The 25,723-nt window shown below is 44.8% G+C and overlaps 1 protein-coding gene across 1 annotated transcript in view; it reads left to right on the top strand.

Annotated features, from left to right (window-relative positions):
• The window catches only part of LOC134909862 (amine sulfotransferase-like), a 111,081-nt gene extending 85,860 nt beyond the window's left edge, over positions 1-25,221 (top strand). Inside the window, exon 7 of the mRNA XM_063917191.1 lies at positions 24,939-25,221. Coding sequence (XP_063773261.1) covers positions 24,939-25,069 — 131 coding nt within the window. The 3' untranslated portion in view covers positions 25,070-25,221. The remainder of the gene's footprint in view (positions 1-24,938) is intronic.
• The last annotated feature ends 502 nt before the right edge of the window (positions 25,222-25,723 follow it).

The following is a 25,723-nucleotide window of genomic DNA, read 5'->3' as shown; positions in this document are numbered from 1 at the left end:
TTTTTGTCGGATTCAGTTGTTTTTTTTTCAAAACCCCCTCAAAAACAGCTTAAATCGTAGAATTTGGGGGTAATTTTGACCCTATAGTATTATTAACCTCAATAACCATAATTTCCACTCATTTCCAATCTATTCTGAACACCTCACACCTCACATATTATTTTTAGTTCTAAAATTTGCACTGAGGTGGCTGTATGACTAAGCTAAGCGACCCAAGTGGCCGTCACAAACACCTGGCCCATCTAGGAGTGGCACTGCAGTGTCAGACAGGATGGCACATAAAAAAATAGTCCCGAAACAGCACATGATGCAAAGATAAATTAAAAAAAGGTGCAAGATGGAATTGTCCTTGGGCACTCCCACCCACCCTTATGTTGTATAAACAGGACATGCATACTTTAACAAACCCATCATTTAAGCAACAGGGTCTGCCACACAACTGTGGCTGAAATGACTGGTTGGTTTGGGCCCCCATCAAAAAAGAAGCAATCAATCTCTCCTTGCACAAACTGGCTCTACAGAGGCAAGATGTCCACCTCCTCCTCATCATCCGATTCCTCACCCCTTTCACTGTGTACATCCCTCTCCACATAGAGTATTAATTCATCCCCACTGGAATCCACCATCACAGGTCCCTGTGTACTATCTGGAGGCAATTGCTGGTAAATGTCTCCATGGAGGAATGTATTATAATTCATTTTAATGAACATCATCTTCTCCACATTTTCTGGAAGTAACCTCCTACGCTGATCGCTGACAAGGTTACCGGCTGCACTAAACACTCTTTCGGAGTACACACTGGAGGGGGGGCAACTTAGGTAAAATAAAGCCAGTTTGTGCAAGGGCCTCCAAATTGCCTCTTTTTCCTGCCAGTATACGTACGGACTGTCTGACATGCCTACTTGGATGCTGTCACTCATATAATCCTCCACCATTCTTTCAATGGTGACAGAATCATATGCAGTGACAGTAGACGACATGTCAGTAATCGTTGGCAGGTCCTTCAGTCCGAACCATATGTCAGCTATCGCTCCTGATTGCCCTGCATCACCGCCAGCGGGTGGTTTTGGAAATTTTATCCTTTTCCTGGCAGCTCCAGTGGCAGGAGAAAATGAAGGAGGTGCTGCTGGCGGGTCACATTCCGCTTGACTTGACAATTGTCTCACCAGCAGGTCTTTGAACATCTGCAGACTTGTGTCTGCCAGAAAGAGAGATACAACACAGGCTTTAAACCTACGATCGAGCACGGTGGCCAAAATGTAGTGCTCTGATTTCAACAGATTAACCATCCATGAATCCTGGTTAAGCGAATGAAGGGCTCCATCCACAAGTCCCACGTGCCTAGCGGAATGGCTCCATTTTAGCTCCTCCTTCAATCTCCCCAGCTGCTTCTGCAAAAGCCTGATGAGGGGAATGACCTGACTCAGGCTGGCAGTGTCTGAACTGACTTCACGTGTGGCAAGTTCAAAGGGTTGGAGAACCTTGCACAATGTTGAAATCATTCTCCACTGCGCTTGAGTCAGGTACATTCCCCCTCCTTTGCCTATATCTTAGGCAGATGTATAGGCTTGAATGGCCTTTTGCTGCTCCTCCATCCTCTGAAGCATATAGAGGGTTGAATTTCAACCCGTTACCACCTCTTGCTTCAGCTGATGGCAGGGCATGTTCAGGAGTGTTTGCTGGTGCGGTGGCTGAATGCCGAAAGTGGCCCGCAATTCTTCCGGCCACCGACAGCATCTCTTGCACGCCCCTGTCATTTTAAAAAAAATTCTGCACCACCAAATTCATTGTATGTGCAAAACATGGGACGTGCTGGAATTTGCCCACATGGAATGCACGCACAATATTGGTGGCGTTGTCCGATGTCACAAATCCCCAGGAGAGTCCAATGGGGGTAAGCCAATCTGCGATGATGTTCCTCAGTTTTCGTAAGAGGTTGTCAGCTGTGTGCCTCTTATGGAAAGCGGTGATACAAAGCGTAGCCTGCCTAGGAACGAGTTGGCATTTGCGAGATGCTACTACTGGTGCCGCCGCTGCTGAGGGAGGCAATACATCTACCCAGTGGGCTGTCACAGTTATATAGTCCTTAGTCTGCCCTGTTCCACTTGTCCACATGTCCGTGGTTAAGTGGACAGTGGGTACAACTGCATTTTTTAGGACACTGGTGACTCTTTTTCTGACGTCTGTGTACATTCTCGGTATCGCCTGCCTAGAGAAGTGAAACCTAGATGGTATTTGGTACCGGGGACACACTACCTCAAGCAATTCTCTAAGGCCCTGTGAACTAACGGCGGATATCGGACGCACGTCTAACACCAACATAGTTGTCAAGGCCTGAGTTATCTGCTTTGCAACAGGATGACTGCTGTGATATTTCATCTTCCTCGCAAAGGACTGTTGGACAGTCAATTGCTTACTGAAAGTAGTACAAGTGGCCTTCCGACTTCCCCTCTGGGATGACGATCGACTCCCAGCAGCAACAACAGCAGCACCAGCAGCAGTAGGCATTACACTCAAGGATCTATCTGAGGAATCCCAGTTAGGAGAGGACTCGTCAGACTTGCCAGTGACATGACCTGCAGGACTATTGGCGTTCCTGACTAAGGAGGAAATTGACACTGAGGGAGTTGGTGGGGTGGTTTGCAGGAGCTTGGGTACAAGAGGAAGAAGGGATTTGGTTGTCAGTGGACTGCTTCCGCCGTCACCCAAAGTTTTTGAACTTGTCAATGACTTCTGGTGAATGCGCTCCAGGTGACGTATAAGGGAGGATGTTCCTAGGTGGTTAACATCCTTACCCCTACTTATTACAGCTTGACAAAGACAACACACGGCTTTACACCAGTTGTCCGCATTTCTGTTGAAATAATTCCACACCAAAGAGGTGATTTTATTTGTATTTTGACCAGGCATGTCAATAGCATTATTCATCCAATAAACAAAAGGTGTCTCCCCGGGTGCCTGACTTAAACAAACCAAATCACCATCAGAATCCTCCTTGTCAATTTCCTCCTCAACGCCAGCAACACCCATATCCTCATCCTGGTGTACTTCAACAGTGACATCTTCAATTTGACTATCAGGAACTGAACTGTGGGTGCTCCTTCCAGCACTTGCAAGGGGCGTGCAAATGGTGGAAGGAGCCACCTCTTCCCGTTTAGTGTTGGGAAGGTCAGGCATCGCAACCGACACAATTGGACTCTCCTTGGGGATTTGTGATTTAGAAGAACGCACAGTTCTTTGCTGTGCTTTTGCCAGCTTAACTCTTTTCATTTTTCTAGCGGGAGGATGAGTGCTTCAATCCTCATGTGAAGCTGAACCACTAGCCATGAACATAGGCCAGGGCCTCAGCCGTTCCTTGCCACTCCGTGTTGTAAATGGCATATTGGCACTTTTACGCTTCTCCTCAGACGCTTTTAATTTAGATTTTTGGGTCATTTTACTGTACTTTTGTTTTTTTGATTTTACATGCTCTCTACTATGACATTGGGCATCGGTCTTGGCAGACGACGTTGATGGCATTTCATCGTCTCTGCAATGACTAGTGGCAGCAGCTTCAGCACTAGGTGGAAGTGGATCTTGATCTTTCCCTATTTCTGATGCGGGGTATACTGGGCTCCACAAGTCTGGACAATGGGGTGTAGAGTAGGATCTTGATCCGAGGCACCAACAGGCTCAAAGCTTTGACTGTTCCCAGAATGCACAGCGCCGCCTCCTATATCACCCCGCCTCCCAGCACAGGAGCTCAGTTTGTCAGTTGGTGCTGCAGTAAGCAGGCACTTAACAGAGGGGCTGCTCCAAGCAGCCCTGAGAAAAGCTTTTTATGAGGTAAAAAGTGAAGACTACAAGGGCAGCAGCGGTGGTAAATGTCTTGTGACATTCACTGCTACAGCTCCAGCTCTCCCCAGCGGCGCTGTACACTCCCGAGCCCTGGTTGCCGGGTACCTACAGCGGAGGCTCCGGTTTTCTTCGGGATGTGGTAAGTTGGTCCTGCTCGCGGGACCCGATCTTTATCGCGATCCGGCGCGGTCAGTGGGAGGCGGGCTGCGCGCGCTGGTGGTGGACACTGTGGATACAGGCGATCCCACTAGATCACCAGGGCATGGGTGCAGGTCAGGTTTTCTCTTAAAACCGATTTTAATATCGGCCACAGTACCCTGTGGTTTTGCCAGCAAGGGGGATAAGGCTTAGACCTGAAGCCCCGCCCCCAGCCCCAGGGCGCCATTTCCAGCAAGTGTTCCTGGAGCTGCATCTCTGTCTTTTCCTCACTCCCTGTCAGTGTTTGCGGCGCCATTACTACTCAACTCACTGTTCCTGGGACTGCTTGGGCAAATCCTCCTATGTAAAGCCGCCTTGTTGTCAGTGCTGTGACTTTACATGACACTTAAGTATTCTACCTGCCTTTTTAGTCAGTGTTAGTAAGAAAGAGTGCATTTAGTCAGGGGTTTATAGTACAATTACCCTGTGATATACATCCAGTTTCTTACTGTGTAGTGTTATATCTATTGACTATATAGCTGTGTAACCTAATCCAGTGTAGTATTATTGTCAGTAATAACCTCTGCATTGTACAAACTGTGACTATTTGTGTGTGCATTGATAGCTGAGTGGTGTCCATCTCGTGTCTTTCACTCAACTTGCTATCCCTATATTCTATAACCTGAGGGGGCTTGGTGCGTCAGGTGTTATTTAATATAGGATTTTCACAAAGATATACTGTATTACATATTTTTCTCTGTGATTTATTCACCATATCTCTCCTTTATCTCTGCTGGTGCTGACAACACTGCGCAGTGGTTTGGGTTTAGGGATATAGTGCTGCTAATAATTGTACTGTGTTACCTCATACTGCAAGTTATATCATGTCTGCTTCTGAGGGTAACGGTTCAGGGGCGGAACACACTGCTGGTGTTGCTGAAGCCACAGGCACATATGGGGAGAATATAGCAGCTGTGGGTTCTGGTTCTGGGGGCTCCTTGCCCCCCAGTGGGACTGTGGCAACGGAGGCACATACTGACCCTCCGTGGGCCGCTTTTTCCACGCTTCTGCATACGCTAGTTCATAAAGTAACACCCCCTATGGGACCCCGAATGCCGGTACAACCGTATGTGGTCCCTGCAGCTAACCCGCCGTGGGCGGACGATTTATCTGCTCAATTAAAGAAGTTGAACCAGTCCCTGACTACTAAAAAGTCTGACCATCGCTCGCCTAAGTCCAAGAGGTCCTCTAAACGAGCGCTCGTCTCCTCACAATCCACTACTGTCACTGACACCTCGTCTGATGAAGACAGCACATACTGACCCCACAGGTTCTGACTCAGATACGGCTGATGGGGTGGGTATTTCACATGTGGATGTTCCTGATCTTTTGGAGGCTATTAAGTTAATTCTGCAGATTACGGATGATCCCGAGCCATCCGTTCCTCCTAAGAAACCAGATAGGTTCAAGCGTCAGAAGGTGATTAAACAAGTTTTACCTCACTCTGACCACCTAGTGGATATACGTCAGGAACCCTGGCAAAGCCCGGGTACGAAGTTTGTGCCTCAAAAGAAGATGCTGGCTCGCTATCCTTTCGACCCTTTCATCCTTCAGGTAAAGCAAAAGGTCAGGCGTACCATAAGCAGGCCCGCACTTCCAAACCTGGTAAGCCGAAGCCCAAAAGAGCCTGGGCTGCCCGTCAGCCAGCAGCCAAGACCGATAAGCCTGCCACATGACGGGGCGGGCCTCCCCCTGGGGGATCCCAGGGTGGGGGGCCGGCTTCTAGGGTATACCCAGGAATGGTTGAAGACCACTTCAGATGCCTGGGTACGGGAAGTCATCACTCGAGGTTACGCCATAGCCTTCAAAAACCGACCCCCTCATCGATTTTGCCAGACAGACATCCCGTCGGACCAGACAAAGGCAAAAACTCTGCATTCGGTAGTACAGAACCTCCTGGATACAGGAGTCGTAATACAGGTGCCTCTTGCTCAGAGGGGCCGGGGGTACTATTCTCCGCTGTTTCTAGTCCCGAAACCGAATGGGTCCTCCCAGCCCATTCTCAACCTCAAGGCACTGAACAAGTTTGTGAAGGTTTCCAAGTTCCGTATGGAAACCCATTGCTCTATAGTTCTGGCCTTGGAACCTGGAGACTACATGGTCTCCCTGGACATACAGGATGCTTACCTGCATATTCCTATAGCAGTGTCACATCAACAATACCTGAGGTTCGCTATTGGCAACCTCCATTACCAGTTTCGGGCGTTACCTTTTGGTTGAACAACGGCTCCGCGAGTCTTCACCAAAGTTATGGCGGTGATGACGGTGGTACTCTGCCGTCAAGGGGTCAGGATACTGCCGTATCTGGACAACTTGTTAATCCTGGCAAATTCCCCAGATCTTCTCCTGCGTCATCTGGATATGATGGTCTGGTTTCTACAAGCCCACGGGTGGCTCAACAAATGGAAGAAATCCTCCCTGGTCCCTGCTCAGAGCATGGTGCATCTGGGAGCGCTGTTGGACACTCACAACCGGAGGTTGTTCTTGTCTCAGGAGAAAGTCTTGAAACTTCAGGACAGGATTCGTTGCTTCCTTTCTCGTCCGCAAGTGTCGATACATTCGGCAATGCAGGTGCTGGGCCTCATGCTATCAGCATTCGACATGGTGGAGTATGCTCAATTCCATTCTCGCCCCCTCCAGAAGCTGATTCTAGCTAAGTGGGACGGCCTGCCTCACCGGATCAGGTCTCAAATGATCTCTTTGACTCCGGAGGTCTGTCTGTCGCTGCTCTGGTGGCTCCAGGACCGACAATTGTGCAGAGGCCGTCCCTTCTGTATATCCAACTGGGTCCTGTTGACGACAGATGCCAGTCTAAGAGGTTGGGGTGTGGTGCTGGAGCAGCACTCCTTGCAGGGTCGGTGGACCAAGGAGGAATCTCTCCTCTCGATCAACATTCTGGAATAGCGGGCGGTCTTCAATGCATTGAACCTAGCCCAGCATTTGATTCAGAACCGTCCTGTTCAAGTACAGTCAGACAACACCACCACAGTGGCTTACATAAATCATCAAGGCGGCACTTGAAGCCGTTTGGCAATGACGGAAGCCTCACGGATTCTACGTTGGGCAGAACGCCATCTACCGGCAATATCGGCAATATTCATTCTGGGAGTCCTGAATTGGGAAGTGGACTTTCTCAGTCGTCAGGTCGTGCATGCTGGCGAGTGGGGCCTCCATCCAGAAGTGTTTCAACTCCTCGTGGAAAGGTGGGGTCTTCCAGATGTGGATCTGATGGCGTCTCGACACAATCACAAGGTTCCGGTCTTCAGAGCAATGACAAGGGATCCTCAAGCAGTATTCGTGAATGCGCTGGCAGTGCCGTGGAGGTTTCGGCTGCCGTACGTGTTCCCTCCGGTGTCACTCCTGCCCAGGGTAATCCGGAAGTTCAAGCAAGAAAAAGGAAATCTGCTTCTCATAGCTCCGGCATGGCCCAGACGGCACTGGTTCTCAGACCTGCAAGGCCTATCGTCAGAGCGTCCACTTCTACTTCCACAACGCCCAGACCTCCACTTTCAGGGCCCCTGTGTCTACCAGAACCTAGCTCGGCTGTCTTTGACGGCGTGGCTCTTGAAGCTTCCGTCTTAAGAGCTAAGGGTTTTTCTGAAGAGGTCATTAAAACTATGTTGCGGGCCCGGAAACTGGCCTCTGGTCAGATTTACCATCGGGTCTGGCATTCCTACTTTGTTTGGTGCGCATCTAACCATTATGACGCTTCCAAGTTTAGTACAGCCAAACTTTTGGCTTTTCTACAGCAGGGCCTAGATTTAGGCCTGCATTTGGCCTCCCTCAAGGTTCATATTTCTGCCTAGTCGGTGTGGTTGCAGAGAAAAATTGCGACTTTACCTGATGTTCATACTTTCACTCAGGGTGTGTTGCGTATCCAACCTCCCTATGTCCCGCCTGTGGCTCCTTGGGACTTGTCGGTGGTTTTGGAGGCGTTGCAGGAGCCTCCATTTGAACCTCTTGGTTCAGCTGACCTTAAGTGGCTTTCCCTTAAGGTGGTGTTCTTGCTGGCTATTGCCTCTGCTAGAAGAGTGTCGGATTTGGGTGCCTTGTCTTGTAGTTCCCCATATCTGATTTTTCACCATGACCGGGCGGTTCTTAGGACTCCTCCCGGATATTTACCTAAGGTGGTTTCTTTGTTCCACCTTAATCAGGAGATTGTGGTTCCAGCTTTTGTCTCTCCTGATTTGTCTCCCAAAGAGCGGTCTTTGGATGTGGTACGGGCTCTCCGTATCTATGTGATGAGAACTGCTTCTATTCGAAAGTCTGATTCTCTCTTTGTTTTGTTTGGATTTCACAAACGTGGCTGGCCTGCTCACAAGCAGACCCTGGCCAGGTGGATTAGAATGGTGATTGCGCATGCTTATGTGAAGGCTGGTCTGTCAGCTCCTGTTCACATTATGGCCCATTCTACTCAGTCTGTTGGACCTTCTTGGGCGGCCCAACGTGGTGCGACCCTTGATCAATTGTGCAAGGCGGCTACGTGGTCCTCCGGGAACACATTCATAAGGTTCTACGCCTTTGATACCGCCGCTTCCCAGGATGCTTCCTTTGGATGCCGGGTTCTTGGGCCCGCTACAGTGCGTCCCCTCCCATAAGGAACTGCTTTAGGACATCCCCATTGTCCAGACTTGTGGATCCCAGTGTACCCCGCAGCAGAAAATGAGTTTTGTGGAAAGAATTTACCCTTGTTAAAACTCTTTCGACGAGGTCCACTGGGCTCCACAAGGCACCCACCCTGACGCACTTAGCTTCTTTGGGTTGATATGGCATTAGCCGCTGACACTTCTCTTGTCGTGAGAGTGTGGTGTATGTGGCTACTAACCGTTGTCGTCTCTTTTCCTGCTACTGCATTGGGCTGGTTAACTAAACTGAGCTCCTGTGCTGGGAGGCGGGGTGATATAGGAGGTGGCACTGTGCATTTCAGGGAACAGTCAAAGCTTTGAACCTGTTTGTGCCTTGGATCAAGATCCTACTCTACACCCCATTGTCCAGACTTGTGGAGCCCAGTGTACCTCGCAGAAAGAGTTTTAACAAGGGTAAGTTCTTACCATAAAACTTGTTTTTACCCTCCAAATTTTTGTTCTCCATTTTTTAATGAGTGGAATTATATGCCAGTAATATATCTGGAATTAGACAGCAGTAATGTCTGGAATTAGATACCACTAGATAGATACCAGAAACCACTGTGACTGGAATGATGATGACCTATGCACAGTGACAGGACACTACCACAGCACCCTACAGCAGCAAGATGCAGCACAAGAAACTGGACGTTTAGTCACCACAATGCAGCACAAGACAATGAGTAGCGATACTGAGCACTGATGAGGATACTAGAACTGACACTGGGCGGCGAGAACAGCACTGGACTATTGTACTGTAGTATTATATACTGGTCACCACAATGCAGCACTGATACTGAGCACAGATATTGAGCACTGTTGAGAAGGATACTAGAACTGACACGGAGCAGCAAGATACAGCAATGGACTATTTTACTGCAGTATTATATACTGGTCACCACAATGCAGCACTGATACTGAGCACAGATATTGAGCACTGTTGAGGAGGATAATAGAACTGACACGGAGCAGCAAGATATAGCAATGGACTATTGTACTGCAGTATTATATACTGGTCACCACAATGCAGCACTGATACTGAGCACAGATATTGAGCACTGTTGAGGAGGATACTAGAACTGACACGGAGCAGCAAGATACAGCAATGGACTATTGTACTGCAGTATTATATACTGGTCACCACAATGCAGCACTGCTACTGAGCACAGATATTGGCCCTCATTCCGAGTTGTTCGCTCGCAAGCTGCTTTTAGCAGCATTGCACACGCTAAGCCGCCGCCTACTGGGAGTGAATCTTAGCTTAGCAAAATTGCGAACGAAAGATTCTCTAAATTGCGAATAGAAATTTCTTTGCAGTTTCTGAGTAGCTCGATACTTACTCTGCCACTGCGATCAGTTCATTCAGTTTCGTTCCTGGTTTGACGTCACAAACACACCCAGCGTTCGGCCAGACACTCCCCCATTTCTCCAGCCACTCCCGCGTTTTTCCCAGAAATGGCAGCGTTTTTTCACACACACCCATAAAACGGCCAGTTTCTGCCCAGAAACACCCACTTCCTGTCAATCACACTACGATTACCAAAACGAAGAAAAAACCTCGTAATGCCGTGAGTAAAAGACCAAACTTCTTAGCAAATTTACTTGGCGCAGTCGCAGTGCGAACATAGCACATGCGCTATTAGCGGAAAATCGCTGCGATGCGAAGAAAATTACCGAGCGAACAACTCGGAATGAGAGCCATTGAGCACTGTTGAGGAGGATACTAGAACTGACACGGAGCAGCAAAATACAGCAATGGACAATTGTACTGCAGTATTATATACTGGTCACCACAATGCAGCATTGATACTGAGCACAGATATTGAGCACTGTTGAGGAGGTTACTAGAACTGACACAGAGCAGCAAGATACCACAATGGACTATTGTACTGCAGTGTTATATACTGGTCACCACAATATAGCACTGATACTGAGCACAGATATTGGGGGTCATTCCGAGTTGTTCGCTCATTGCCGATTTTCGCTATACTGCAATTACTCGCTTACTGTGCATGCGCAAGGTTCGCAGAGCGCATGCGCTTAGTTATTTTACACAAAAGTTAGGTATTTTACTCACGGCATAACGAAGCTTTTTCATTGCTGTGCTGATCGTAGTGTGATTGACAGGAAGTGGGTGTTTCTGGCGGAAACTGGCCGTTTTATGGGAGTGTGCGGAAAAACGCAGGCATTCGAGTTGCAGAACGCAGGAGTGGCTGGAGAAACGGGGGAGTGGTTGGGCAAACGCTGGGTGTGTTTGTGACATCAAACCAGGAACGAAAAGGACTGAGCTGGTCGCAATGGCTGAGTAAGTCTGGAGCTACTCAGAAACTGCTAAGAAATTTCTATTTGCAATTCTGCTAATCTTTCGTTTGCACTTCTGCTAAGCTAAGATACACTCCCTGAGGGCGACGGCTTAGCATGTGCAATGCTGCTAAAAGCAGCTAGCGAGCAAACAACTCGGAATCACCCCCATTGAGCACTGTTGAGGACTATACTAGAACTGACACAGAGCAGCAAGATACAGCAATGGACAATTGTACTGCAGTATTATATACTGGTCACCACAATGCAGCACTGATACTGAGCACAGATATTGAGCACTGATGAGGATACTAGAACTGACACAGAGCAGCAAGATACAGCTATGGACTATTGTACTGCAGTATTATATACTGGTCACCACAATATAGCACTGATACTGAGCACAGATATTGAGCACTGTTGAGGAGGATGCTAGAACTGACACAGAGCAGCAAGATACAGCAATGGACTATTGTACTGCAGTATTATATACTGGTCACCACAATGCAGCACTGATACTGAGCACAGATATTGAGCACTGTTGAGGAGGATACTAAAACTGACATGGAGCAGCAAGATACAGCAATGGACTATTTTACTGCAGTATTATATACTGGTCACCACAATGCAGCACTGATACTGAGCACAGATATTGAGAACTGTTGAGGAGGATACTAGAATTGACACGGAGCAGCAAGATACAGCAATGGACTATTGTACTGCAGTATTATAAACTGGTCACCACAATGCAGCACTGCTACTGAGCACAGATATTGAGAACTGTTGAGGAGGATACTAGAATTGACACGGAGCTGCAAGATACAGCAATGGACTATTGTACTGCAGAATTATATACTGGTCACCACAATGCAGCACTGCTACTGAGCACAGATATTGAGTACTGTTGAGGAGGATACTAGAACTGACACGGAGCAGCAAGATACAGCAATGGACAATTGTACTGCAGTATTATATACTGGCCCTCACAATGCAGCACTGATACTGAGCACAGATATTGAGCAATGTTGAGGAGGATACTAGAACTGACACGAAGCAGCAAGATACAGCAATGGACTATTTTACTGCAGTATTATATACTGGTCACCACAATGCAGCACTGATACTGAGCACAGACATTGAGCACTCTTGAGGAGGATACTAGAACTGACACGGAGCAGCAAAATACAGCAATGGACAATTGTACTGCAGTATTATATACTGGTCACCACAATACAGCACTGATACTGAGCACAGATATTGAGCACTGTTGAGGAGGATACTAGAACTGACATGGAGCTGCAAGATACAGCAATGGACAATTGTACTGCAGTATTATATACTGGTCACCACAATGCAGCACTGATACTGAGCACAGATATTGAGCACTAATGAGGATACTAGAACTGACACAGAGCAGCAAGATACAGCTATGGACTATTGTACTGCAGTATTATATACTGGTCACCACAATATAGCACTGATACTGAGCACAGATATTGAGCACTGTTGAGGAGGATGCTAGAACTGACACAGAGCAGCAAGATACAGCAATGGACTATTGTACTGCAGTATTATATACTGGTCACCACAATGCAGCACTGATACTGAGCACAGATATTGAGCACTGTTGAGGAGGATACTAAAACTGACACGGAGCAGCAAGATACAGCAATGGACTATTTTACTGCAGTATTATAAACTGGTCACCACAATGCAGCACTGCTACTGAGCACAGATATTGAGAACTGTTGAGGAGGATACTAGAACTGACACGGAGCAGCAAGATACAGCAATGGACAATTGTACTGCAGTATTATATACTGGTCACCACAATGCAGCACTGATACTGAGCACAGATATTGAGCACTGTTGAGGAGGATACTAGAACTGACACGGAGCAGCAAGATACAGCAATGGACAATTGTACTGCAGTATTATATACTGGTCACCACAATGCAGCACTGATACTGAGCACAGATATTGAGCAATGTTGAGGAGGATACTAGAACTGACACAGAGCAGCAAGGTACAGCAATGAACTTCTGTACTGCAGTATTATATACTGGTCCCCACAATGCAGCACTGATACTGAGCACAGATATTGAGCAATGTTGAAGAGGATACTAGAACTGACACGAAGTAGCAAGATACAGCAATGGACAATTGTACTCAGTATTATATACTGGTCACCACAATGCAGCACTGATACTGAGCACAGATATTGAGCACTGATGAGGATACTAGAACTGACACAGAGCAGCAAGATACAGCTATGGACTATTGTACTGCAGTATTATATACTGGTCACCACAATGCAGCACTGATACTGAGCACAGATATTGAGCACTGTTGAGGAGGATACTAGAACTGACACGGAGCAGCAAGATAAAGTAATGAACTATTTTACTGCAGTATTATAAACTGGTCACCACAATGCAGCACTGATACTGAGCACAGATATTGAGAACTGTTGAGGAGGATACTAGAATTGACACGGAGCAGCAAGATACAGCAATGGACTATTTTACTGCAGTATTATATACTGGTCACCACAATGCAGCACTGATACTGAGCACAGATATTGAGCACTGTTGAGGAGGATGCTAGAACTGACACAGAGCAGCAAGATACAGCTATGGACTATTGTACTGCAGTATTATATACTGGTCACCACAATATAGCACTGATACTGAGCACAGATATTGAGCACTGTTGAGGAGGATGCTAGAACTGACACAGAGCAGCAAGATACAGCAATGGACTATTGTACTGCAGTATTATATACTGGTCACCACAATGCAGCACTGATACTGAGCACAGATATTGAGCACTGTTGAGGAGGATACTAAAACTGACATGGAGCAGCAAGATACAGCAATGGACTATTTTACTGCAGTATTATATACTGGTCACCACAATGCAGCACTGATACTGAGCACAGATATTGAGAACTGTTGAGGAGGATACTAGAATTGACACGGAGCTGCAAGATACAGCAATGGACTATTGTACTGCAGAATTATATACTGGTCACCACAATGCAGCACTGCTACTGAGCACAGATATTGAGCACTGTTGAGGAGGATACTAGAACTGACACGGAGCAGCAAGATACAGCAATGGACAATTGTACTGCAGTATTATATACTGGCCCTCACAATGCAGCACTGATACTGAGCACAGATATTGAGCAATGTTGAGGAGGATACTAGAACTGACACGAAGCAGCAAGATACAGCAATGGACTATTTTACTGCAGTATTATATACTGGTCACCACAATGCAGCACTGATACTGAGCACAGACATTGAGCACTCTTGAGGAGGATACTAGAACTGACACGGAGCAGCAAAATACAGCAATGGACAATTGTACTGCAGTATTATATACTGGTCACCACAATACAGCACTGATACTGAGCACAGATATTGAGCACTGTTGAGGAGGATACTAGAACTGACATGGAGCTGCAAGATACAGCAATGGACAATTGTACTGCAGTATTATATACTGGTCACCACAATGCAGCACTGATACTGAGCACAGATATTGAGCACTAATGAGGATACTAGAACTGACACAGAGCAGCAAGATACAGCTATGGACTATTGTACTGCAGTATTATATACTGGTCACCACAATATAGCACTGATACTGAGCACAGATATTGAGCACTGTTGAGGAGGATGCTAGAACTGACACAGAGCAGCAAGATACAGCAATGGACTATTGTACTGCAGTATTATATACTGGTCACCACAATGCAGCACTGATACTGAGCACAGATATTGAGCACTGTTGAGGAGGATACTAAAACTGACACGGAGCAGCAAGATACAGCAATGGACTATTTTACTGCAGTATTAAATACTGGTCACCACAATGCAGCACTGATACTGAGCACAGATATTGAGAACTGTTGAGGAGGATACTAGAATTGACACGGAGCAGCAAGATACAGCAATGGACTATTTTACTGCAGTATTATATACTGGTCACCACAATGCAGCACTGATACTGAGCACAGATATTGAGCACTGTTGAGGAGGATACTAGAACTGACACGGAGCAGCAAGATACAGCAATGGACAATTGTACTGCAGTATTATATACTGGCCCTCACAATGCAGCACTGATACTGAGCACAGATATTGAGCAATGTTGAGGAGGATACTAGAACTGACACGAAGCAGCAAGATACAGCAATGGACTATTTTACTGCAGTATTATATACTGGTCACCACAATGCAGCACTGATACTGAGCACAGACATTGAGCACTCTTGAGGAGGATACTAGAACTGACACGGAGCAGCAAAATACAGCAATGGACAATTGTACTGCAGTATTATATACTGGTCACCACAATACAGCACTGATACTGAGCACAGATATTGAGCACTGTTGAGGAGGATACTAGAACTGACATGGAGCTGCAAGATACAGCAATGGACAATTGTACTGCAGTATTATATACTGGTCACCACAATGCAGCACTGATACTGAGCACAGATATTGAGCACTAATGAGGATACTAGAACTGACACAGAGCAGCAAGATACAGCTATGGACTATTGTACTGCAGTATTATATACTGGTCACCACAATATAGCACTGATACTGAGCACAGATATTGAGCACTGTTGAGGAGGATGCTAGAACTGACACAGAGCAGCAAGATACAGCAATGGACTATTGTACTGCAGTATTATATACTGGTCACCACAATGCAGCACTGATACTGAGCACAGATATTGAGCACTGTTGAGGAGGATACTAAAACTGACACGGAGCAGCAAGATACAGCAATGGACTATTTTACTGCAGTATTAAATACTGGTCACCACAATGCAGCACTGATACTGAGCACAGATATTGAGAACTGTTGAGGAGGATACTAGAATTGACACGGAGCAGCAAGATACAGCAATGGACTATTTTACTGCAGTATTATATACTGGTCACCACAATGCAGCACTGCTACTGAGCACAGATATTGAGCACTGTTGAGGAGGATACTAGTACTGACACGGAGCTGCAAGATACAGCAATGGACAATTGTACTGCAGTATTATATACTGGTCACCACAATGCTGCACTGATACTGAGCACAGATATTGAGCACTGTTGAGGAGGATACTAGAACTGACACGGAGCAGCAAGATAAAGTAATGAACTATTTTACTGCAGTATTATAAACTGGTCACCACAATGCAGCACTCATACTGAGCACAGATATTGAGAACTGTTGAGGAGGATACTAGAATTGACACGGAGCAGCAAGATACAGCAATGGACTATTTTACTGCAGTATTATATACTGGTCACCACAATGCAGCACTGCTACTGAGCACAGATATTGAGCACTGTTGAGGAGGATACTAGAACTGACACGGAGCTGCAAGATACAGCAATGGACAATTGTACTGCAGTATTATATATTGGTCACCACAATGCAGCACTGATACTGAGCACAGATATTGAGCACTGTTGAGGAGGATACTAGAACTGACACGGAGCAGCAAGATAAAGTAATGGACTATTGTACTGCAGTATTATATACTGGTCACCACAATATAGCACTGATACTGAGCACAGATATTGAGCACTGTTGAGGAGGATACTAGAACTTACACGGAGCAGCAAGATACAGCAATGGACTATTGTACTGCAGTATTATATACTGGTCACCACAATGCAGCACTGATACTGAGCACAGATATTGAGTACTGTTGAGGAGGATACTAGAACAGACACGGAGCAGCAAGATACAGCAATGGACTATTGTACTGCAATATTATATACTGGTCACCACAATGCAGCACTGATACTGAGCACAGATATTGAGCACTGTTGAGGAGGATACTAGAACTGACACAGAGCAGCAAGATACAGCAATGGACAATTGTACTGCAGTATTATAAACTGGTCCTCACAATGCAGCACTGATACTGAGCACAGATATTGAGCAATGTTGAAGAGGATACTAGAACTGACACGAAGCAGCAAGATACAGCAATGGACAATTGTACTCAGTATTATATACTGGTCACCACAATGCAGCACTTATACTGAGCACAGATATTGAGCACTGTTGAAGAGAATACTAGAACTGACACGGAGCAGCAAGATACAGCAATGGACTATTTTACTGCAGTATTATAAACTGGTCACCACAATATAGCACTGATACTGAGCACAGATATTGAGCACTGTTGAGGAGGATACTAGAACTGACACGGAGCAGCAAGATACAGCAATGGACTATTTTACTGCAGTTTTATATACTGGTCACCACAATGCAGCACTGATACTGAGCACAGATATTGAGCACTCTTGAGGAGGATACTAGAACTGACACGGAGCAGCAAAATACAGCAATGGACAATTGTACTGCAGTATTATATACTGGTCACCACAATGCAGCACTGATACTGAGCACAGATATTGAGCACTGTTGAGGAGGATACTAGAACTGACACGGAGCAGCAAGATACAGCAATGGACTATTTTACTGCAGTATTATATACTGGTCACCACAATGCAGCACTGATACTGAGCACAGATATTGAGCACTGTTGAGGAGGATACTAGAACTGACACGGAGCAGCAATATACAGCGATGGACTATTGTACTGCAGTGTTATATACTGGTCACCAAAATGCAGCACTAATACTGAGCACAGATATTGATCACTGTTGAGGAGGATACTAGAACTGACACAGAGCAGCAAGGTACAGCAATGAACTTCTGTACTGCAGTATTATATACTGGTCCCCACAATGCAGCACTGATACTGAGCACAGATATTGAGCAATGTTGAAGAGGATACTAGAACTGACACGAAGCAGCAAGATACAGCAATGGACAATTGTACTCAGTATTATATACTGGTCACCACAATGCAGCACTGATACTGAGCACAGATATTGAGCACTGATGAGGATACTAGAACTGACACAGAGCAGCAAGATACAGCTATGGACTATTGTACTGCAGTATTATATACTGGTCACCACAATATAGCACTGATACTGAGCACAGATATTGAGCACTGTTGAGGAGGATGCTAGAACTGACACAGAGCAGCAAGATACAGCAATGGACTATTGTACTGCAGTATTATATACTGGTCACCACAATGCAGCACTGATACTGAGCACAGATATTGAGCACTGTTGAGGAGGATACTAAAACTGACATGGAGCAGCAAGATACAGCAATGGACTATTTTACTGCAGTATTATATACTGGTCACCACAATGCAGCACTGATACTGAGCACAGATATTGAGAACTGTTGAGGAGGATACTAGAATTGACACGGAGCTGCAAGATACAGCAATGGACTATTGTACTGCAGAATTATATACTGGTCACCACAATGCTGCACTGCTACTGAGCACAGATATTGAGCACTGTTGAGGAGGATACTAGAACTGACACGGAGCAGCAAGATACAGCAATGGACAATTGTACTGCAGTATTATATACTGGCCCTCACAATGCAGCACTGATACTGAGCACAGATATTGAGCACTGTTGAGGAGGATACTAGAACTGACACGGAGCAGCAAGATACAGCAATGGACTATTTTACTGCAGTATTATATACTGGTCACCACAATGCAGCACTGATACTGAGCACAGATATTGAGCACTGTTGAGGAGGATACTAGAACTGACACGGAGCAGCAATATACAGCGATGGACTATTGTACTGCAGTGTTATATACTGGTCACCAAAATGCAGCACTAATACTGAGCACAGATATTGATCACTGTTGAGGAGGATACTAGAACTGACACAGAGCAGCAAGGTACAGCAATGAACTTCTGTACTGCAGTATTATATACTGGTCCCCACAATGCAGCACTGATACTGAGCACAGATATTGAGCAATGTTGAAGAGGATACTAGAACTGACACGAAGCAGCAAGATACAGCAATGGACAATTGTACTCAGTATTATATACTGGTCACCACAATGCAGCACTGATACTGAGCACAGATATTGAGCACTGATGAGGATACTAGAACTGACACAGAGCAGCAAGATACAGCTATGGACTATTGTACTGCAGTATTATATACTGGTCACCACAATATAGCACTGATACTGAGCACAGATATTGAGCACTGTTGAGGAGGATGCTAGAACTGACACAGAGCAGCAAGATACAGCAATGGACTATTGTACTGCAGTATTATATACTGGTCACCACAATGCAGCACTGATACTGAGCACAGATATTGAGCACTGTTGAGGAGGATACTAAAACTGACATGGAGCAGCAAGATACAGCAATGGACTATTTTACTGCAGTATTATATACTGGTCACCACAATGCAGCACTGATACTGAGCACAGATATTGAGAACTGTTGAGGAGGATACTAGAATTGACACGGAGCAGCAAGATACAGCAATGGACTATTGTACTGCAGTATTATAAACTGGTCACCACAATGCAGCACTGCTACTGAGCACAGATATTGAGAACTGTTGAGGAGGATACTAGAATTGACACGGAGCTGCAAGATACAGCAATGGACTATTGTACTGCAGAATTATATACTGGTCACCACAATGCAGCACTGCTACTGAGCACAGATATTGAGCACTGTTGAGGAGGATACTAGAACTGACACGGAGCAGCAAGATACAGCAATGGACAATTGTACTGCAGTATTATATACTGGCCCTCACAATGCAGCACTGATACTGAGCACAGATATTGAGCAATGTTGAGGAGGATACTAGAACTGACACGAAGCAGCAAGATACAGCAATCGACTATTTTACTGCAGTATTATATACTGGTCACCACAATGCAGCACTGATACTGAGCACAGACATTGAGCACTCTTGAGGAGGATACTAGAACTGACACGGAGCAGCAAAATACAGCAATGGACATTTGTACTGCAGTATTATATACTGGTCACCACAATACAGCACTGATACTGAGCACAGATATTGAGCACTGTTGATGAGGATACTAGAACTGACATGGAGCTGCAAGATACAGCAATGGACAATTGTACTGCAGTATTATATACTGGTCACCACAATGCAGCACTGATACTGAGCACAGATATTGAGCACTAATGAGGATACTAGAACTGACACAGAGCAGCAAGATACAGCTATGGACTATTGTACTGCAGTATTATATACTGGTCACCACAATATAGCACTGATACTGAGCACAGATATTGAGCACTGTTGAGGAGGATGCTAGAACTGACACAGAGCAGCAAGATACAGCAATGGACTATTGTACTGCAGTATTATATACTGGTCACCACAATGCAGCACTGATACTGAGCACAGATATTGAGCACTGTTGAGGAGGATACTAAAACTGACACGGAGCAGCAAGATACAGCAATGGACTATTTTACTGCAGTATTAAATACTGGTCACCACAATGCAGCACTGATACTGAGCACAGATATTGAGAACTGTTGAGGAGGATACTAGAATTGACACGGAGCAGCAAGATACAGCAATGGACTATTTTACTGCAGTATTATATACTGGTCACCACAATGCAGCACTGCTACTGAGCACAGATATTGAGCACTGTTGAGGAGGATACTAGTACTGACACGGAGCTGCAAGATACAGCAATGGACAATTGTACTGCAGTATTATATACTGGTCACCACAATGCAGCACTGATACTGAGCACAGATATTGAGCACTGTTGAGGAGGATACTAGAACTGACACGGAGCAGCAAGATAAAGTAATGAACTATTTTACTGCAGTATTATAAACTGGTCACCACAATGCAGCACTGATACTGAGCACAGATATTGAGAACTGTTGAGGAGGATACTAGAATTGACACGGAGCAGCAAGATACAGCAATGGACTATTTTACTGCAGTATTATATACTGGTCACCACAATGCAGCACTGCTACAGAGCACAGATATTGAGCACTGTTGAGGAGGATACTAGAACTGACACGGAGCTGCAAGATACAGCAATGGACAATTGTACTGCAGTATTATATATTGGTCACCACAATGCAGCACTGATACTGAGCACAGATATTGAGCACTGTTGAGGAGGATACTAGAACTGACACGGAGCAGCAAGATAAAGTAATGGACTATTGTACTGCAGTATTATATACTGGTCACCACAATATAGCACTGATACTGAGCACAGATATTGAGCACTGTTGAGGAGGATACTAGAACTTACACGGAGCAGCAAGATACAGCAATGGACTATTGTACTGCAGTATTATATACTGGTCACCACAATGCAGCACTGATACTGAGCACAGATATTGAGTACTGTTGAGGAGGATACTAGAACAGACACGGAGCAGCAAGATACAGCAATGGACTATTGTACTGCAGTATTATAAACTGGTCACCACAATGCAGCACTGATACTGAGCACAGATATTGAGCACTGTTGAGGAGGATACTAGAACTGACACAGAGCAGCAAGATACAGCAATGGACAATTGTACTGCAGTATTATAAACTGGTCCTCACAATGCAGCACTGATACTGAGCACAGATATTGAGCAATGTTGAAGAGGATACTAGAACTGACACGAAGCAGCAAGATACAGCAATGGACAATTGTACTCAGTATTATATACTGGTCACCACAATGCAGCACTTATACTGAGCACAGATATTGAGCACTGTTGAAGAGAATACTAGAACTGACACGGAGCAGCAAGATACAGCAATGGACTATTTTACTGCAGTATTATAAACTGGTCACCACAATATAGCACTGATACTGAGCACAGATATTGAGCACTGTTGAGGAGGATACTAGAACTGACACGGAGCAGCAAGATACAGCAATGGACTATTTTACTGCAGTTTTATATACTGGTCACCACAATGCAGCACTGATACTGAGCACAGATATTGAGCACTCTTGAGGAGGATACTAGAACTGACACGGAGCAGCAAAATACAGCAATGGACAATTGTACTGCAGTATTATATACTGGTCACCACAATGCAGCACTGATACTGAGCACAGATATTGAGCACTGTTGAGGAGGATACTAGAACTGACACGGAGCAGCAAGATACAGCAATGGACTATTTTACTGCAGTATTATATACTGGTCACCACAATGCAGCACTGATACTGAGCACAGATATTGAGCACTGTTGAGGAGGATACTAGAACTGACACGGAGCAGCAATATACAGCGATGGACTATTGTACTGCAGTGTTATATACTGGTCACCAAAATGCAGCACTAATACTGAGCACAGATATTGATCACTGTTGAGGAGGATACTAGAACTGACACAGAGCAGCAAGGTACAGCAATGAACTTCTGTACTGCAGTATTATATACTGGTCCCCACAATGCAGCACTGATACTGAGCACAGATATTGAGCAATGTTGAAGAGGATACTAGAACTGACACGAAGCAGCAAGATACAGCAATGGACAATTGTACTCAGTATTATATACTGGTCACCACAATGCAGCACTTATACTGAGCACAGATATTGAGCACTGTTGAAGAGAATACTAGAACTGACACGGAGCAGCAAGATACAGCAATGGACTATTTTACTGCAGTATTATATACTGGTCACCACAATGCAGCACTGATACTGAGCACAGATATTGAGCACTGTTGAGGAGGATACTAGAACTGACACGGAGCAGCAAGATACAGCAATGGACTATTTTACTGCAGTATTATATACTGGTCACCACAATGCAGCACTGATACTGAGCACAGATATTGAGCACTCTTGAGGAGGATACTAGAACTGACACGGAGCAGCAAAATACAGCAATGGACAATTGTACTGCAGTATTATATACTGGTCACCACAATGCAGCACTGATACTGAGCACATATATTGAGCACTGTTGAGGAGGATACTAGAACTGACACGGAGCAGCAAGATACAGCAATGGACTATTTTACTACAGTATTATATACTGGTCACCACAATGCAGCACTGATACTGAGCACAGATATTGAGCACTGTTGAGGAGGATACTAGAACTGACATGGAGCAGCAAGGTACAGCAATGAACTACTGTACTGCAGTATTATATACTGGTCCCCACAATGCAGCACTTATACTGAGCACAGATATTGAGCACTGTTGAGGAGGATACTAGAACTGACACAGAGCAGCAAGATACAGCAATGGACTATTGTACTGCAGTATTATATACTGGTCACCACAATGCAGCACTGATACTGAGCACAGATATTGAGCACTGTTGAGGAGGATACTAGAACTGACACGGAGCAGCAAGGTACAGCAATGAACTACTGTACTGCAGTATTATATACTGGTCCCCACAATGCAGCACTGATACAGAGCACAGATATTGAGCACTGTTGAGGAGGATACTAGAACTGACACAGAACAGCAAGATACAGCAATGGACTATTGTACTGCAGTATTATATACTGGTCACCACAATGCAGCACTGATACTGAGCACAGATATTGAGCAATGTTGAGGAGGATACTGAGCAGCACTGTTGAGGAGGATAATGTTGCAGCACTGATACTGAGTACAAATATTGAGCACTGTTGAGGAGGATACTAGAACTGACACGGAGCAGCAAGATACAGCAATGGACTATTGTACTGCAGTATTATATACTGGTCACCACAATGCAGCACTGATACTGAGCACAGATATTGAGCAATGTTGAGGAGGATACTAGAACTGACATGGAGCAGCAAGATACAGCAATAGACAATTGTACTGCAGTATTATATACTGGTCACCACAATGCAGCACTGATACTGAGCACAGATATTGAGCACTGATGAGGATACTAGAACTGACAAGGAGCAGCAAGATACAGCAATGGACTATTTACTGCAGTATTATATACTGGTCACCACAATGCAGCACTGATACTGAGCACAGATATTGAGCACTGTTGAGGAGGATACTAGAACTGACACGGAGCAGCACGATACAGCAATGGACTATTGTATTGCAGTATTATATACTGGTCCCCACAATGCAGCACTGATACTGAGCACAGATATTGAGCACTGTTGAGGAGGATACTAGAACTTACACGTATAAGCTAGATACAGCAATGGACTATTGTACTGTAGTATACTGGTCACCACAATGCAGCACTATTACTGAGCACAGATATTGAGCTGATATTAGCTGATAATGGGCTTTTCAGGCAGAGAACGTAGCCACGTCCTCTCCGCTCAATCTACAATGTACGAGTGAAAATTGCGGTGACACGCAGCTCTTTATATGGAATCCGAATCTCGCGAGAATCTGACAGCGGGATGATGACATTTTCCCCCGTTCGGGTTTTGCGAGTAAGGCGGGAATAACCGAGGCTGCCTCCGACCCATGTAAACCACGTGATGTTCGGGGGAAGGGGGTTCGATTCTCGGTGAACCGAACCTGCTCATCTCTACTTAAAAGGTGAATTTAATATATTATATAGACTAATTTAATTGAATTTAATATATTATATGGACTAATTACATGCAAAATGAGATACTTCAAACCTTTATTTGTTATAATTTTGATGATTGTGCCTTACAGCTTAAGATAACCCCAAATCCAAAATCTCAGAAAATTTGAATATTATATAAAATCAATAAAAAAAGAATTTTACATACAGAAATGTCAGCCCTCTAAAAAGTATAATCATGCATATGGACTCAGTACTTGCTTTGGGCCCCTTTTGCATGAATTACTGCCTCAATGCGGGGAGGCATGGATTCTATCAGCCTTTGGCGCTGCTTAGGTGTTATGAAAGACCAGGATGCTTCAGTAGCGGCCTTCAGCTCTTCTGCATTGTTCGGTCTCATGTCTCTCATATTTCTCTGCCAGCATATCGTATGTATTCCCAGCAACCTGCCTCTGTATCCTAATTGCACATCTAAAAGTTTAATCTAACAAGTGCATATACAGTATTACTGAATGTAATAGGTATGTGTCTCGTTCTGCAGGTATTATTGGGGACTGGAAACATATGATGACTGTGGCACAAAGTGAAAAGATTGATGCGGTACTTAAAGAGAAGTTGGGGGATCTGCCAATCACATTTATCTGGGACATCAATGAGGAAACGGAATCCTAACCACATCCAGGATGATAAATGACAATTATGTTCATGATCTAGTTCTCGTATTATTGAATAACAAATAAATAGGCATATTTTACTAATTTTCTTTTGTTGCAATATTAAATGAAAATGAAAAACAGATTCTAATAAATATATGGCAAACAAAAGTGTGTACTTAATTTCATATTATATAGGTGATTTTACTGCACATAACACAATTCATATATAGAACTGATGGTACTTTGTTATTAAAGAGAAAACCTTTTATAACTATTAATTTGTCTGATTTTTATCATCATGCTATTAACTGTGTTTCCAAAACATCTTATTATTAAAAAACCATAATATTTTGATTTGTAACACTTAAATTTGTATTTAATCAAATACTAAAAGTAGGGATGAGCACGTCAGATTCTACGGAATCTGAACCGGTATCTGAGTCTGGTGGAATCTGAACCACTCCATCGCTGGGTAGCCGAGCACAACCGAGCCGCAGCTCGGTAATTCCCACCAGACTCAGATCGAGGTGCGAGGCTGAAAGTTATTATTCTGGCGTCGGATTCTTGTGAGTCCTGCAACCAATTTGTCAATGCTAGGTGACTCCTTTTCTTTTTCCAGGATTCCTCAGAAGAATCCTTAAGAGCTAGGCCTGCTGCTGTGGTTGGATCT

The sequence above is a fragment of the Pseudophryne corroboree genome, chromosome 4, assembly GCF_028390025.1.
Source record: "Pseudophryne corroboree isolate aPseCor3 chromosome 4, aPseCor3.hap2, whole genome shotgun sequence".
Taxonomy (NCBI): domain Eukaryota; kingdom Metazoa; phylum Chordata; class Amphibia; order Anura; family Myobatrachidae; genus Pseudophryne; species Pseudophryne corroboree.
Note: the sequence above shows the minus strand (reverse complement) of the source record. Positions and strands in the feature narration are given on the sequence as shown.